This window comes from Tarenaya hassleriana, unplaced genomic scaffold (assembly GCF_000463585.1).
Source record: "Tarenaya hassleriana unplaced genomic scaffold, ASM46358v1 Cleome39, whole genome shotgun sequence".
NCBI classification, from domain to species: domain Eukaryota; kingdom Viridiplantae; phylum Streptophyta; class Magnoliopsida; order Brassicales; family Cleomaceae; genus Tarenaya; species Tarenaya hassleriana.
This window is the reverse complement of record NW_010966822.1, coordinates 1,185,276-1,200,667: the sequence shown is the minus strand read 5'-3', so window position 1 is coordinate 1,200,667 and position 15,392 is coordinate 1,185,276. Positions and strand designations below refer to the sequence as shown.

Sequence of the window (15,392 nt, the reverse complement as noted above, 5' to 3'; positions counted from 1 at the left end):
CTCTTTCCCAATCCGGATTCGAATCTTCGCTTGGAAGAAGATTCACATGGGTTTCTCCGATCTTTGATAGATGTAGTCGAATTAAATATCAGTAAAATTTCAGATTATAAAAAAAAACCACACTATGAAGTAACTAACGAATATCATGTATATAAGTCACATCATCAACATCACCTTCACCATTATACCAAATTTATATGAGTTCGACCGATTTCTTCGTTTTTATTTATTTCGGTTTTGTATTAGATCTTTCAAAATTTATAATAATTCCAAATTATTTTTAATGACACAATTTCAAATAAATGTAGGATTACCTTTTCTTTTCTTTTCACTTCCATTTTTATACTCTTCACTTTTCTAACTATCGCGTATATCGGTTTACGTTATAAATATACAAATCATATTAAAGGTTCGTAACTTTTCTTCTATATCTATTATTTGTATTTTTTTTATCTAATAATCTTATTTCTAATTCTATATAAAAAAATTGGCATGAGCAAGTCCTGGGAGGATAGTTTCCTCCGCGAAAATTTGGTTACATCGATAATTAAAAAAATTAAAGATGAATAAAATGACAACGAGACATATACAATTCAAGGTGGAATATATATATATAAAAGATTTGACGGATTGGCCATTTTTTTTTTGAAATCTCGTGGAAATGAATTTTCTAATTAATAAAGAATAGTGGGATATACACCAAGGTGGTGGTGTAAGTTCTAAGCAAGTGCACATGCGAACTGGGATCGGATCAGATATCACTGACTGTGTATCCAACTGCATCATTGTTGCTATCATATGTTTGATAATTATCACTTAATATTTTATAAACCATTATCGTTGGACAGTAACGGTTCTTTTTATTATTCGGAAAATTCACCTAACATTCGAACATTCGATCTGATTACATCCACCGGAAATCCGAAGAAAATGCTGAATTACCGCCTTACGAAACCTCATACTCATACCAACGCTTGAAATCGAATCTGAGACCGAGGCTATGATTTGCATTCTCTCTTATCATTAGGCAACCAAAACTTGGGTGGCAGTCATGAATTAGGTTAACATGGCTATCATGTGTGGCCTTTGCCACAAGGCTTGCCCGATAGACTGTCTAGCTGGTTTCTCACCGCTTTACCCCAAGCGTCATGTTGTAATTATGCTATTTAAAAACATTAATGAATATTTATATCATGAAACAAATTGATAGAATCTGCAAACTTGAGCTCACGTGCCCGACTAGATATCCGAATTAAGACACAACAATATATAAAAAGCCTTATTTAGAAAAATCGTGTGTATGTGAAATGTTCGGTTGGTGATTGATAATACAAACGAGTGAAACCGTAGAGAAAGGGACAAAGGAACGGTCCAAAAATTGAAATACGACCAACAGTCAAGACATGATGGAAACCAGCCCCATCAAAGATCGTTTTAATTCCATTTAATTGTCATCTGTCTTTTCATTTTCACACAAATTTAATAATATTTGTTTCGATATTTAATTAATATAATCACGAAAACCATTCCGAGGGTCCAAAACCAAAAACTGTTATCACCATGCATAGCCGTCTAAATACAGGAAGGTTTTTACATGATTTTCGGTGGGATGCAAAGGCAAATGGCCTTGAAAAGAGACATTAGAAGATTTTCATACATATGATATGATATTCATACATATATAATATGGCAAGTTCGGTCCGTTTTTTCTGGGATCAAATATTTTGAATCCACCTCGAAAAAAATATGGACTATCCAACCAACTCGAGTTGGACTCGTTTTACATCCCTAATAATCACGATGATTCGAAACTCCCCTGGTTCAGCTTGCAATCGGACCGTTTCTATTATTGGGCCACGATCCGTTCCGTTCACAAGATTGGACAACTATCAATTATAAAAACATGCAGGAATAAGTCATATTCCATTGGAACCTTCCGTAACTTTCTAGGGGCCCAGCCTACTTTCAGCCCATGGATCATCACACATGATTGCTTAGTCATATGAAATGGCCGTATAGTTCCCACCAAATCAGGCATCAGGCCTCACTTATATGCCACATATATATGATTGGTCTAAAATTGGGATGGGGGCCACAACTATTTTTGATGTTCAGAACCCTTCCATTATTTTCAGCCCTTAGATGATTATTAATTCATACAAAAATTTCCAATCTCTGTCTATCTCTCATCTCTTTATCCTTTTTATATATATATATATATAGACACACATCTGCAGGTGAGAGATAGAACAAAGTCTATCCAAAGCTACAAACCTAGCTTACATGGGTAAATAAAAAGAAGAAAATAACCAAAAATGAATTCATCTTCCCATATATAAGAAGAGAAGCTAGCTCTCTATCTGATCTATGAGCATCTCCTGGGACCTGCACTCTCTGCTGCAGAAAGCCTTCTCTCCCCTGAAAATAACCAAACAAACAAAACGATGAAGCAGATCACGAAAACATGAACATACCCAAAAGCTCTGAAAGGAGATGACACTGACCTATATATGTAAATGTCGTGTTTTTGGTCGAGATCCTTCTTGCAGGTGTAGCACAAGTCCAAGAAACTGTTCACTTTCACGACAGAGAGATTCGACTCCACATAAACACGGTTGTCGAAGATATGTCTGGTGGTCGGATTTGGGCCGTGTGATATCACACACGTGTAGTCCTCGGACATCTCCATCTCCCTCACCCACCCAGCCGACGACACCCTCGTTTGGACGCCAGCATTCCCTTGTCCCTCTCCCGGACATCTCTTAGTTCCGAAATCGGCTGATGGGATCCGGACTCTGAGCTTGGATCCGAACAGGACCATCTTGTTGGGGGGTTTTGTGGCGTCACCCACATTTCCTCTGTTTTTCAAGAGATCAGCGAGGCCAAGTGCCTCTGGAGGCTGAAATCTTTGGGGTTTTGGGATTGTGGGTTCGAAATACGAACTGGGTTTGTCGTTTTTGGTGGAAAAGATTGATGGGTTAGCGTCGAGGATGGAAGTCGGGCTGAAGAGGGGGAAGTCGGAGTCGAAGGGCGTGTTCATTGAGGAGAAAAGCTTGAATTTTGGAGAGGTGAGGAGAGACGAAAGAGTGGGTTTCGTGAAGTGGCCAGCCTGAGACGGTGGTTGATCCGCCATTAGAGACGCCTGTTTGTTTGCTACCGCTCTCCTTGACCTGTTCCTCAGCATAACTTTAGATGAGACGTGACGGTGGATGTAGCTCACCTCCTCAAGAGGACCAAGACCATAACCAGCAAAGTAAGATCTCGAAGGTCCAGAAATGGAAATAGATCAGAACTCAGCTGCTTCCATGGAGGAAGAGGGAATCAAAAAGGGGCATGGTGGGGGAGGAATCTGCAAAAGCCTAGAAAAAACCCAAACGAGCGCAAACAAAACAAGAATCGGCATTAATCGTATATACGGCGGGTACAAAATATCTGGGATGGATTTGGCTGCGGCTTTCTTCTTATCGATTATAGCCGAGATCTTGATCAGCAAGCCGATTCTCTCTCTACGAGGGACTGCACACACAAAAAAAAACTTGAAATTGCAAATGGAGTGGAGAGAGATAGAGAGATGCGGGGAGTTGTGATGAACTTAGGCTGCCTATTGGTTTGGGCTTTTAAAAAGCACTGAGAACATTGGATCGTCCAACTGTTAAAGAGTAAAAAAAAAGTTTCTTCTTCACCCAGAGTTTAAATATTCATTTGGAGATAAATATTTATATGAATTTTTTCGATTCTTTTAAAAATATAGTCGTAACAATGCATATGAAAAAGGAGAGCAGTGTCTGGGTGTGTTTCACTAAACCGATGTTGGTTTATTGGCACATTTTAACACTTCATGTGCTTTTATGTCAAATTATCAACGGGTTTTTGTTTAATGCTAATCATAAACGTTTTGGTTTTCACCAGTAATAGAAAACCCATTAATTGTTTTTTTTTTTTATATTTGACCTGTACATTCCATCATCTTACATCAGTAAGGACCCTTAAATATTTCAAATATTCAAAACTCATCATTATTCACTATTTAAAATCATAATATATATAAATAAATATAATTTTAATAAATCTGAATTATCTAATAATATACAACCCATAATCTAATTGATGGTTAAAACATATGAAGAGGCAATCATAATAATTGCTTCTTTTTAAGCGTATATTTTATCCGATCAGCAAAGTTCGATTCTAAGTAAATAAATACAAAAACAGTATTAACTGGGTCCCACTTCACCGAATCAAATAATTAAAGGCCATGGAATCAAGGCATTCATTTAACGGGTCCCATGTGGCTATGTGTACTATTAAATATTAATTAGGAGAGACTGTTATTTGCAAGGTATTAGATTTTATGTCATATCATCGATAGTCAATAGGATGATGATATAATTAGGAAGATGCGAATACTTTTGTTCGTTGCACCTTTGTTTCTTAATAAAATAAAGAGAAAATTTGCATAATTGTTAAAAAAAATAAAAAATAAAAGACACTTCTTAATAAATAGAGGTTTTCTTGGGGCCCACTAATTTTTCTTTTCGGTCCCACGTTACTCATGATTGCTTTTCAAATTATTACATCGGCCTTTTCGGCCCACATGTGGGCTTATTTCCTCTTCCTAAAACAGTATTTAATATTTATTATTATTATTATTATTATTATTGTACATTGTACCATCGATAAAATTTAGATACTAAAATAAAACAAACCTATAATTTAAAGTTTTTAAATTAAATCATAACTGTGTTATTATGGAAATTATTTTGTAAAGAAAGTGGTTGGATACAAGAAAAAAGTCAAACTCGTTTTCATTTTAGTAATACCAGAACTCAGAGCGATCTTTTAAGTTGAAAATTTTCCAATGGAATAATAGTACGGGAAACAACAACTCTATCCTCTTTTCATCTCCCAAAATCTTATCCGCTTTTGAGATGACGTGTCAAACATTGATTCGTTAAGAACGTGATCATGTTTTGTGTTAGACAACATTCCCAAGCAAGCTTTCGTTCTGTCAAAAGTAGTAACTCTACAAACTTTCACAATCCATAGTGCCCGTCTCTTTCTCTTCATTGCCATAATTTCAATCATAAACACGCACACCGATTCGTGTATATATATATATATATATATTTCAATGTAGTTCATGCATGTATGTATGTATGTCGACATTTAACGTTATTATTATAATTAATAATTGTGTTTAAAACGCATCTAATCTTCTATGACGATCATGCAATGGCGAGACGATTATTTTAGTGGTCTATGGTTACTTTCATTCGTCACGTGATTTTGATTTCCTTATTACTACATATATATATATATATCATTTCGGAATTTAATCCAAATAACGTCTGATTCCGCCCACCTACCAACCAGATCACGAGAGAGGTTTAGTTTTTGTAACCAAAAGCAAACAATAACTACTGTTTATCTTTTTTTTTTTCTTTTTTGCGCGAAGAAAAGACTAGGAACGACACACCGAGTGCCACCAATATTACACATTTGAAAGATGTGTAGTCGACGAGAGTTACAATGTAGAAAATCCACGGGTGTCGCCTAATACAGTATGCCATTTAAGACAAAAAAAAAAACAAAGACTTTGTTCTTTGTTTTTTTTGTTTTTGTAATAAGATTATAATAATCAGATGCGGAGGTGGGTACAGCCAAGGATAGTGCCGCGGCAGCGAGTCACAGGAGCCACCCTCCGTCACGTAAGACGATCGCTGGTAACCCCCCACACGTCGACGTCAGAGAGTGGGTTGATGTCCCAATTGAAGCGGTCAGGGCCTATGACTCCTCCTATGATGTAAACCTCCTCCCTCATCCGTTGGAGTCCAGCGTCTCTGTATGAAGTCGTATGACCAGACTTCATCCGTTGTAAATGTCCCGTCTTGATTACCGGTTAGTGGATCGACGACATCGGTCCCTCCACCCAGCACAAGCAGCCTCCCACCAGTGGATACAACACCAAAATGGGAGAGATGGCAGCTTTTGGACGGGAGGACAGGGAGGGTGAGCCAGAGGTCGTTGAGGGGATCATACACCTGCCAGAGATTCTTGGGATCGAAAGCGCGCACACACACAGGAGATCCTCAGACGACCCGACTTCCTGTCGGGCTTTGAAGAGTTCGCCAAGAACGAGAAACGACTTCTAGTGTTGGATGGAGGGTTAAGGGCACATGTGCAAGGCACCTCACGGCGACAGCATCTGGAAGTCCTCAATCAACCCAAACATTGCTACAGCTGATGATTCATCTACTGATGGGATTACCATGAGCTGTAAGGCTCACACCAAAAGATACACAATCTGAAACACAATATTTTCATTGACAATCAGGCCATACGTTGGGATGTCAGTGTATGGCGAAAAATGCTGAAGTTCATCCTATATAAACTTTGGACATACGCCACCAATAGGAACAAAATGCAAGTTAAATGAATCAAAAGACAGCAGATAGAGACATCAGTAACAAAACGTATGCACATTCATGTGTAATTCATCAATGATAATTCAAATTTTGGATGGTCTCATAAGTTCAAAGTTCATGCAGGTCAGTCAATTTAACCATCCTTCTTCAATCAACCATCAAACCCGATATAAATAGAACCCCCTCTAGCTTATGTGCTAAGAAACACCAGAGAATGGAGACAAAGTTCTCCAAAACTAAAGAAGCACATGTGAAACCAGACAACAGAACACGAACCTTCCCCAGAACAGAGATTCTAGAAGGAAGCAAAACAATAAAGACAAAATTTCAAGTCGAAATGCATCGAATAAATGAAAAAGATACTAAAGTTTCATCCAAAAAGCAGATGCAATGCAGAATATTAACCTAGAGGAGGCGTATGGACGACATAAAGCATAGTGGTTTAGATCAGAAATCACACATGTCCGATCACAGACTGAGGCAGTTTAACGGAATTTTCACTAGAATCCCTAGAATTTTTCAGTTGTTATATTCATTTGCAAACAGGAATCCCCAAATCAAACAGCGGAAGTAATAAATAAACGAGGACAACCATGTTCAAAGCCACCGACCAGTAAGTCCAGCAAAATTTACAGAATTCGGATAAAAAACCCTAAATTCTGAGTGAGAAACCATCAGGATTGCCCGGTGATATCCACATGGACTAGGATTTCACCCCCTCGGACAAAAATCTCGACTGGAATTCAACACAAAGAACCACGCGCTGCGAAAATTCAGGAAGTTGACAAATACTCAAGGCGACATAGCAAGGATTACGGGCAAAAATCGAGAGAGAATCAAGATTGCGTAGAAATGGTCGGGAAGGGAAACAGAGTTTCGTAATTACCTGAACGCCTGAACCAAGTGAAGATTGAAGAATACGATTACTCCGTGACGCTTCTTAATCACAGCCAATCTATTCATAATCATATGATATATTTTCCCTCTTGGTTTCCCATGTAAAATTATAATATACTACTACCATATTACCTCAAATTAATACAGATACATAATTTAACGAGCTAATATTCGTATATTAAAACCTGATTTAAAAAAAAGAAGAATTGAATATAAACTGTAAAATACCAATAAGGCCCCCAATAATTGATTTGAGGCTTTTTAAAAGCCCACGGAGAGAAGCCGAGCCAGGCCCACCGCACTTAACTTTTCCGATTCCCCTCCGCAAGTGTTCCTGGCAAATCTTAAACCCTCACTCCGCCCCAACTCCGGCGTCGCTCGCTCTCAATCCAAGCCTCTCCTCTTTCTCGGTACGTACCCTTCTTCATTTTGTTTCCGTCGGCTTTGAATTTCCGTCGATTTTCTTCTTTCGAGTTTCCTTTTTTTTTTGCTGATTATTCTGGAATTTCGTCTTCGCATTGGGCTCCAATTCGATCTTCTTCTACTTTTGTGTTCTTAATTTGATTCAGGAAAGCGTTATATGTACCTCATCCTGTCGATGAGTTTTTTTTAAGGAGTTCCTGTTGAATATGGAATCTAGGATGAACATTTTGATCCCCTTACTGACAGTCGGAACTCTCTGTCCGTGAGCTGTGCAAAGACTAGTCTTTTGGGCGAGTGAAATGTGTTTAGGGTTTGTGGGTATATAAACAATTTTGTTCGAACTGATTGTTAGTTTTTTTGGGGATGTGACTTAGGCCACACTTTCCTCAGCGGCGCTGCTTATTTTGCGGGTCTGTTTTTGTTTCATGTGCTCAATACGCATTAATCGAAAATATAAGTTCGTTCGGTGTGCTTCTGTGGAGTTGGATTCATGTTCATGGCAATACTTGTTTTCTGTTGTTCTTCAGCAATGGGTTGGAAGGCGGCTGAGAAACTCATTAGACACTGGAAGATACTCAGAGGGGACAATGTGAGGATGCTATGTCATTCCAGTGCAGAATTGTTATTCTTTAAAACCTTTTTTTAAGAGATTAAAAACGTGATAGATTGTGATCTGATGATGTCTTTATTGTTTGTTCACCTAGGTGATGATCATTCGTGGAAAAGATAAGGGTGAGACTGGAACCATTAAGCGTGTCATCAAGTCCCAAAACCGTGTGATTGTTGAAGGGAAGAATCTGGTGAGAGGCTTTTATTTTTTCCTTATTGTTCTGAACAGTTCTGTTCTCCCTCTTTTACATGTAAGCATTAAAGAATGCATACATATGCAAGCTTTTGATGTTGTGTGTTATCGAGTGGTCAAAGTTTCTGATAGCTTCACCATAAGAAATCCCATAGCTCAGCAGAAACATGGGCATCTTTATTCTCGGCTTAGGGTTCTTTCTCCTTAACGTAATGTTTCATTTTTTTACATTGTTGTTTGACTTGACAGGTCAAGAAGCATATAAAGGGAGGGCCGGACCATGAAGGCGGGATTTTCTCTGTTGAGGCTCCTCTTCATGTCTCAAACGTCCAAGTTCTGGATCCAGTGACCAAGTATGTTGTTATAATGTTTGCCATATTAGCATTACCGCCACTGTTGATGTGGAATGCTAATCCGTGATATCTGTGACAGGAACCCTTGTAAAGTTGGGATGAAATATCTAGAAGATGGGACAAAAGTGAGAGTAGCGAGAGGGATAGGTGCATCTGGTGCAATAATCCCTCGCCCTGAGATTTTGAAGATAAGGGCAACGCCCAGACCCACAGTCGGTACGTGACTACACTCTCAAGCAATCCGTAAAATGGCATGGAACATGTGATTGCAATTATGGTGGTCCAATCCCATCTGTGTTTTGATTCGGTTGATACGGGGTATGTTTCAGCTGGTCCGAAGGATACACCAATGGAGCTCGTCTTGGAGCAGACGTACGATGCTAAAACAGGAAAGGGCATGCCTGATCTTTGAAGGACACGTGTCGCCTGCCTGTCTGCCTGGTTTCTGGACAATCAAGTGGAAGTGATTGATAATAACAACAACTAGCTCTGTCATTTTGTTGTAGTCCATTTCTTTTCTCGTACCGAAGAATCACTGAAAGACCACAGTTTTGTGTCTATGGCACTCACATTCCGCTATTGCATGCATGTCTCCTCTCCACCCATCTCGCTCGTCAACATTGGAGCTCATTTATTATGTTTTCTTTCCACAAAAACCCCAGCCCTTGTTAATTTGTGGTGGCAAAAGATGATTTGATATTTGTAAAGCAAAGAGACGAAGGAACCCCTTTTCTTTAATTCCAAAGCCTCTCTCGTTATCTCTGGGACCAGTTTTAGGAATTGAGTGGAACATTGGTTGCTCCCCAACACAAGCTTTTTCTGTGAAATCAATGCCCAAAGAAGAAAAAAAGGTGGCCTCTGCTACTTCCTAGTAAGTACCATTACTCCTTTCTTTTTATCAATCCTGCAAAAATCACACTTGTAATGAGACCATATGATAAGATCACAATAAGAAATCTGTATGTAATCTGTAACAAATTGTCGCAGCGACCTTGATTTTTTTTTTAATGAAAGTGATGTGTATTAATCTAGCAAAAATGTACATCCATTCCAAGGCTCTATACAAGGCTCTATACAAAATGAACCCATAATCAAATGGTCAAAATATGATAGAGTTTTGTAACATAAAATAAAGTGCAACACCTATGGTGGTCTCAAAAAACGAGTGAGATAGAACGAGTCAGCCAAGAAAGAAGAGGTGGCGGCTGGAGGTATGCATTTGACGGACAGGGGATATTACGCTTAACACGGTCAACTTTCCATTTCAGATGCTGAATTGTACAGTTGATACCTCGCAATACTTTGTTGTTCTTTTCTTTCCAAACTTCATATACTGTAATCTGAAGCAATAATTTTGCAATTTTGTTCCGCCCTCGTATTGCGTTGTTTGCGCCGATGTTGAACCACTCCACCATCTCTGTTGTGTTCCTTGGTGCATACGGCCAGCACACCTCAGCAAAGTGGTTCCAAATGCTAGATGCGTAACTGCACTCAAAGAACAGTTGGTGATGAGATTCAACATCCGAATTACACAACCTACAGCACGTATCCGAAGTAACTCCCCATCTTTGAAGTCGGTCCTTTGTCGGTAACCGCTATTGCATAATTTGTCAAAAGAGGATAGCATATCTAGGAATATCAGACGATAACCAACTAATATTATGCCAGGGAACAGTTTCTTTATGAAGCCTAATATGGTTCCATGTTTTAGAAGGAGAGAAGAAAGCTCTGTAATCATCATCTTTGAATCTCTACAAGACCACGTCAGGCGTACAACTAGCTTCATCAGAGGGCTGAATGGTGGATATATGGACCATCATATGTTGGGTTTTGTCATTTTTGGTTGCCGGCAATGACCAAGAACCCTCTCTTGCAGCTATACTCACAGTTGCCAAGTGCGATAGTCTTAGGTTACGCGGCCCGGTCGAACCAACAAATTCAATGAGTGGTCCAAGGCTAGTCCAAGGATCATACCAAAACAATGTTTTTTCACCGTTCCCAATCTAAAACTTTAGCATCTGCTTCACTAACAGCTTAGTGTCAACAATTTCCGAAAGTGCCATGAAAAATGCGGTGAAGGAGTCTGTTAATCAAGGAAATAACATATTCAACATCTAAAAGGTTCAAATTGACAAATGAAAGAATATAGTCAAATCTGGACAACACACAAGGAAAGAAGTGATAAAATGAAAGAAGACATTCACATCAATCAAAAAAAGGCAAGGCATATATTCAGAGGATATTGAGAGAATCACTTGGAGAAGTCTATATATACTGAAGTCCCCATTATAGAAGGGCTGTCGAGATTCTATTGAGAAGCAGAGTCTGTGACCTTGGTGAGAGTCACATGTACGGGAAACACTGGTGAGAAATATCTGAGAGAACGTGAGGTAGATCTGAAGGGGAGCCTTTAAGTAACAGGCGAACCGCTCACTGGGCCTAGACAAGGTCTAGGGTAACACGTGGTGTGCGCTGCACACAAAGTATTTGTGGCTGATAGAATTTCTTGTGATACTGAGGTTTTACTCAGGAGAGTGAAACTGGGTAGGTTGAGTGTTACTTGGAAAGGATTGAAGTATACATGACACGTATCAAAGAAATAGAATCAGTTTGAGAATTTTTGATTTGCAATATCGTGTGAGAGTGTTTTTTCAGTGTCTATACACCAAAAGCCTTTCCTCTTTTCTCGTGCATCCAAGCAATCCACAGAGAACCAGATTTCGAGAATAAAATCCAAATTAACAACGACATTGATTGATCAACAAGGGAAATACAAACCGAAGAACTTGTTTAACGAGAGGTTCTCTCTCGAGACCCGGCCCCAAAACCTTTCCGAAATATACTCCTCATCTCCCAAAACCCCCTCACAAACCATATATATGAAACCTTAAGTGGTCACGTTGAAAATACCTCCAAAAATAACCTTCTGAAAGAAACAAATCCAATACAGACTCAAGATAATCTTCACTCCTTTTCTCCAGATGCCTGTCGATTCCTCCGCACATGTCTCTCATCATATCAGAGCTCCAAACCCACCAATGTTTATGATTCTGCACATTCGCTGTACGCCAAAAATTAGCCAAATATCCTGACATCTAACCGTACGTAAGACGAACGTTTTCGGTTAATTCCGTTAACGAACAAGTTCTTACCTCCTTGTTAGTTTGTCGTTTTGTCTTAATCAGAAAGGATTGTATTCTTCATGAGCAATGGACGTTCCACCACGCTGAGTATCTAAATCCAGAACATAGATTTGTCATCAGATCAACTGAAACAACAAATTCTCTCCAATAACTCCACATTGTTACCTTTCCCATCCTTTTTGGTGTTTCCTGGGCATCTGCCTCTGCACATGTACATGACTTCTGATGCATCCGTTACTACACTGAGTTCGGTAAAACCCCTATGGACGAGGCAGCATCTCTTCGACTTCGATCCTGGAGCTTTTCCTGATCCGGTTTCTGCTTATCGATTCCACCTCTGCCGAGAACAGGCTGTACACCGGCCTGTGATCAGAGAATCTCGATTCCCCCGGAGCATATGATAGCTGATTCAGGCCTCTCCCATACCACAGTATGCGGTCACACCTTCAAAACTCAATATTTACTCAATATAGATGATTGACAGTTTAATCCGGAGAACAAAAGTATCAACCAAGTTCTAACCATGCAGGAGTTCTTCTCTTGGCCTTGGGAAGCCTGTCACCGCCGGCATATCTATCTGAATTGTCAGAGAATTTGTAAGTGGGAGGGAAGTATATCTTCCCCTCATTCCATCCCTCGAAGACACGCCCTTTTCTTTGTTCTAACCGCAGCTGTGGCACAAAAACCGTCCCGGCATTGTTCTTCTATGAATGTATCTTATGTTCAATAGGAGCTGAACAGTTCTCTCAACATGTACCTGGTCTTTCTCGAGCAGGGCTCTCCAGTTTCTCATCTCGACAAGGGCCTTTGCTGACCGGTATGAAAGTGCTATGCGGTAGTTTAAGTCCCCAAGCCAGATTACCCGACTGAAACAAATCAAGATAAAGTCAGATCCTTTCAACTGTTTAGGCTATGCAAGTGTCAGATCTTCTGCTCACTCGTGCTGTAGAATAGTCTGAGGAGATTGCTCTTCGTCAGCACCGTTGACTCTTGGGAATCTGGTTTTCCTCAGAATCTCCAAAACGTCAGAGTTTCTTCTCAGCTCGTCGCCCTCTTTCTGTCCAGACGTCAAATGGCTGCAGACGAAGCAGAAGCTCGTCTGGTGAACCAACATGCTGATTGAAATCGAGCCCTGTATATAAACATCCGAACTTAGGCACATTGAATTCCATACTGTCAAAAGATTCCGTGTTCTAAATCTAGTTTTACCTTATTTCCAAGATAACCCATCAATCCTCGTCCAACGCAAGACACTTTGAGGTTCCTGACGCTGTCCCTGAGATCACTCTTTACCCACACGGTTAAGAATATTCCCACCATTTGCTTGCTCGCCACTAAACAGTACCTCGATTTCTCCGTCTGCCTTTCCCTGTCATCTGTCACTAAAGATCCACTTCTAGAGGCGGGTGAGTCTTGCAAGTAGTGGCAGTACAAGGGCGAATCTGCCTGTGCATTATCCTCATCAGACGAACAGTATCTGAAGTTCGGATCATAATCCCTTGGCCTGTGGCCGAACATGACGCGGTCAGAGACACTGAACCTCCGGTCGAGGTGCGGCTGCACGCCTGAGATGTCCTGGTCCATCATCCACATGCTCTGGCCCAGGGATTGGAATGACCTCCGGTGGAAAAAAGACGGCTTTGACTCAATAGACTCGCCTTCGAAGTCAGAATCAAGCTCAGCGGCCGGGTGGGGAACCGGTGACGGAGTCCGGCAGCTGTCACTGTTGTCGGGAAGACTGTTCAATGTTTTCCTGATGAGAGCGAGCCATTTTCTCGCAGGCCCGTTGTCTTCAGCGCCCAAAACATTACCGGCATTCAGAGGGACGATCTCCTGAAAACTGTAAAAGAACAGGAACGAATGGAGACCATGAGGACAGATTGTGGAAGCAGGAATAAAAGTAGCGCAGAATCGGATCAAGAGGGTGGAGTTTTGCGTACCCAAGAACGTAAATATCGGCTGGACGAGAGGTGGGAAGCCAACCTTCGAGACTCAGACAACTCGGGGGAGATTTTCCGGCGACATTCCATGTGGCAACGAAAACCCTGTATGCATGTACGTATAGATACGTTTATGTATGTGGACGTACCCACAAGTCAGACAGAGCTGAGAAGAGAACAAAACCTACGTATAGTTGTTGTACACTTGTTTAACGAGAGATGGATCGAAATCGAATTTGGATCGGCGAGGTCTGTCGGCGTTCTTCTTAACTGCAGCAGCATTTTCCAGAAATTGCAAACAAGATTTCAAGAAGAAGCAACATGGTATGGTCCGATGCAAAAAGCACCAAATAGATTGATGAACGCCACAGGTATGGTGGATTTTTTTTTACTGACCAGTTTTGCTTTTCTTGAGAGTGGCAGCAGTGCATCCTTCTCTCTCTCTAAAACTGTTCCTCCATTCTTCACCACCACAAATTGAGAAAAAAAAAAGTGAACATTTTTTAGAACTCCGTTAAAGTTATAATTAAAAGCTGCTCACTTCCCACACCATTACTGGTGAATTTGGAATTCATTGAGGGGGAAAAAAATCAAGGAATCCGATTCGAACTTCCTGTGGAGATAGGGGAAACAAAACAGAGATCTCGAGGAACATAACTTTTTTTTTTATAAAAAAAAATACAAGAATCCTGAGGAATAGAGACCAAAATCTGGATTCTTGTACTGGAATGTCCGAGGAGGACAATGGGGCTTCATCAAAACCAGGGAGCAACTGAGATATACTGCAAGGGGGTTAATTACCATGGCAGAAGTCAGCATCGTCTGCGTGAAAGTCCTGTGCTTTGATCTTGATGTTGAGCCATTTTTTTACCAGTGCTTTCGGCCATGAAGCCTTTAATCCCGCATAAGAAAAACAAAATCATAAACCATTCAAAGGAAATTTAAGGGGAAAAAAATCAAAGATCGTTAAGAATGTTGGAAAAGTAAACAAAAAACAAAAAAAAAAAACCTTTTTTTTCTTGTTGCTTCCATCGCCCATTGCCCTTTTCACCTCCATAAATGGGAAGAGATCTCTGATTCGGAATTAATCTGTTAGAGCAGAAAAGAAGGCATAAGCGTCCCTAACCTAAGATTAAGGCAAGCTGTGTTTTAGGGGCAGAGTTTGTTAAGGAACAGAAGAGAAGAGGCGAATCATGCGAGACATTTATAAAGAAGCCCGGAAACATACAAAGAGAGACAGAGTCAGGGAGAGACAAGGAGCCTCGTTTCCGGGCACATTGCAAACTATCGAATCTTGAAGTGAATAAAGAAAGCGAGATGATAGAGAGAGAGAGAGAGAGAGAGAGAGAGAGAGAGAGAGAGAGGGGGTTTTGAGACAAAAGCCTCGGAACCCGAATGGGGGGGGGGGG

General features: G+C 40.3%; 3 protein-coding genes and 1 long non-coding RNA gene across 7 annotated transcripts in view; 1 reads left to right on the top strand and 3 right to left on the bottom strand.

Annotated features, from left to right (window-relative positions):
• Window positions 1-2,163: 2,163 nt before the first annotated feature.
• On the bottom strand, window positions 2,164-3,783 carry LOC104823044 (protein MARD1). The gene is made up of 2 exons (XM_010554465.2): window positions 2,505-3,783; window positions 2,164-2,418 (listed from the first exon to the last, which is right to left on the bottom strand). The coding sequence occupies exons 1-2, from the start codon at window positions 3,182-3,184 to the stop codon at window positions 2,349-2,351; spliced, it is 750 nt and encodes a 249-aa protein (XP_010552767.1). The 5' UTR covers window positions 3,185-3,783; the 3' UTR covers window positions 2,164-2,348.
• A 1,675-nt stretch (window positions 3,784-5,458) lies between these two features.
• On the bottom strand, window positions 5,459-7,472 carry LOC104823042. Its single transcript, XR_773298.1, has 2 exons — window positions 7,312-7,472; window positions 5,459-7,188 (listed from the first exon to the last, which is right to left on the bottom strand). It is a non-coding gene; the product is annotated as an uncharacterized LOC104823042 (long non-coding RNA).
• Window positions 7,473-7,625: 153 nt separating this feature from the next.
• On the top strand, window positions 7,626-9,638 carry LOC104823041 (50S ribosomal protein L24). The gene is made up of 6 exons (XM_010554463.1): window positions 7,626-7,732; window positions 8,273-8,334; window positions 8,450-8,545; window positions 8,797-8,900; window positions 8,980-9,116; window positions 9,230-9,638. The coding sequence occupies exons 2-6, from the start codon at window positions 8,275-8,277 to the stop codon at window positions 9,310-9,312; spliced, it is 480 nt and encodes a 159-aa protein (XP_010552765.1). The 5' UTR covers window positions 7,626-7,732; window positions 8,273-8,274; the 3' UTR covers window positions 9,313-9,638.
• Window positions 9,639-11,627: 1,989 nt separating this feature from the next.
• The window catches only part of LOC104823040 (type I inositol polyphosphate 5-phosphatase 4), a 4,262-nt gene continuing 497 nt past the window's right edge, over window positions 11,628-15,392 (bottom strand). The window contains exons 1-13 of one of the 4 annotated variants that reach the window (XM_010554460.1): window positions 15,212-15,384; window positions 14,993-15,072; window positions 14,785-14,875; window positions 14,380-14,445; window positions 14,172-14,253; window positions 13,984-14,088; window positions 13,253-13,883; window positions 12,982-13,175; window positions 12,801-12,909; window positions 12,566-12,714; window positions 12,209-12,487; window positions 12,053-12,134; window positions 11,628-11,961 (exon numbers count right to left, since the gene is read on the bottom strand). In XM_010554460.1, the coding sequence (XP_010552762.1) occupies window positions 12,304-12,487; window positions 12,566-12,714; window positions 12,801-12,909; window positions 12,982-13,175; window positions 13,253-13,883; window positions 13,984-14,088; window positions 14,172-14,253; window positions 14,380-14,445; window positions 14,785-14,875; window positions 14,993-15,040 (1,659 nt within the window). In that variant the 5' untranslated portion in view covers window positions 15,041-15,072; window positions 15,212-15,384 and the 3' untranslated portion in view covers window positions 11,628-11,961; window positions 12,053-12,134; window positions 12,209-12,303. Of the gene's footprint in view, window positions 11,962-12,052; window positions 12,135-12,208; window positions 12,488-12,565; window positions 12,715-12,800; window positions 12,910-12,981; window positions 13,176-13,252; window positions 13,884-13,983; window positions 14,089-14,171; window positions 14,254-14,379; window positions 14,446-14,784; window positions 14,876-14,992; window positions 15,385-15,392 lie in introns of those variants that run through there. The other 3 variants (XM_010554461.1, XM_010554459.1, XM_010554462.2) reach the window with 3 other exon arrangements.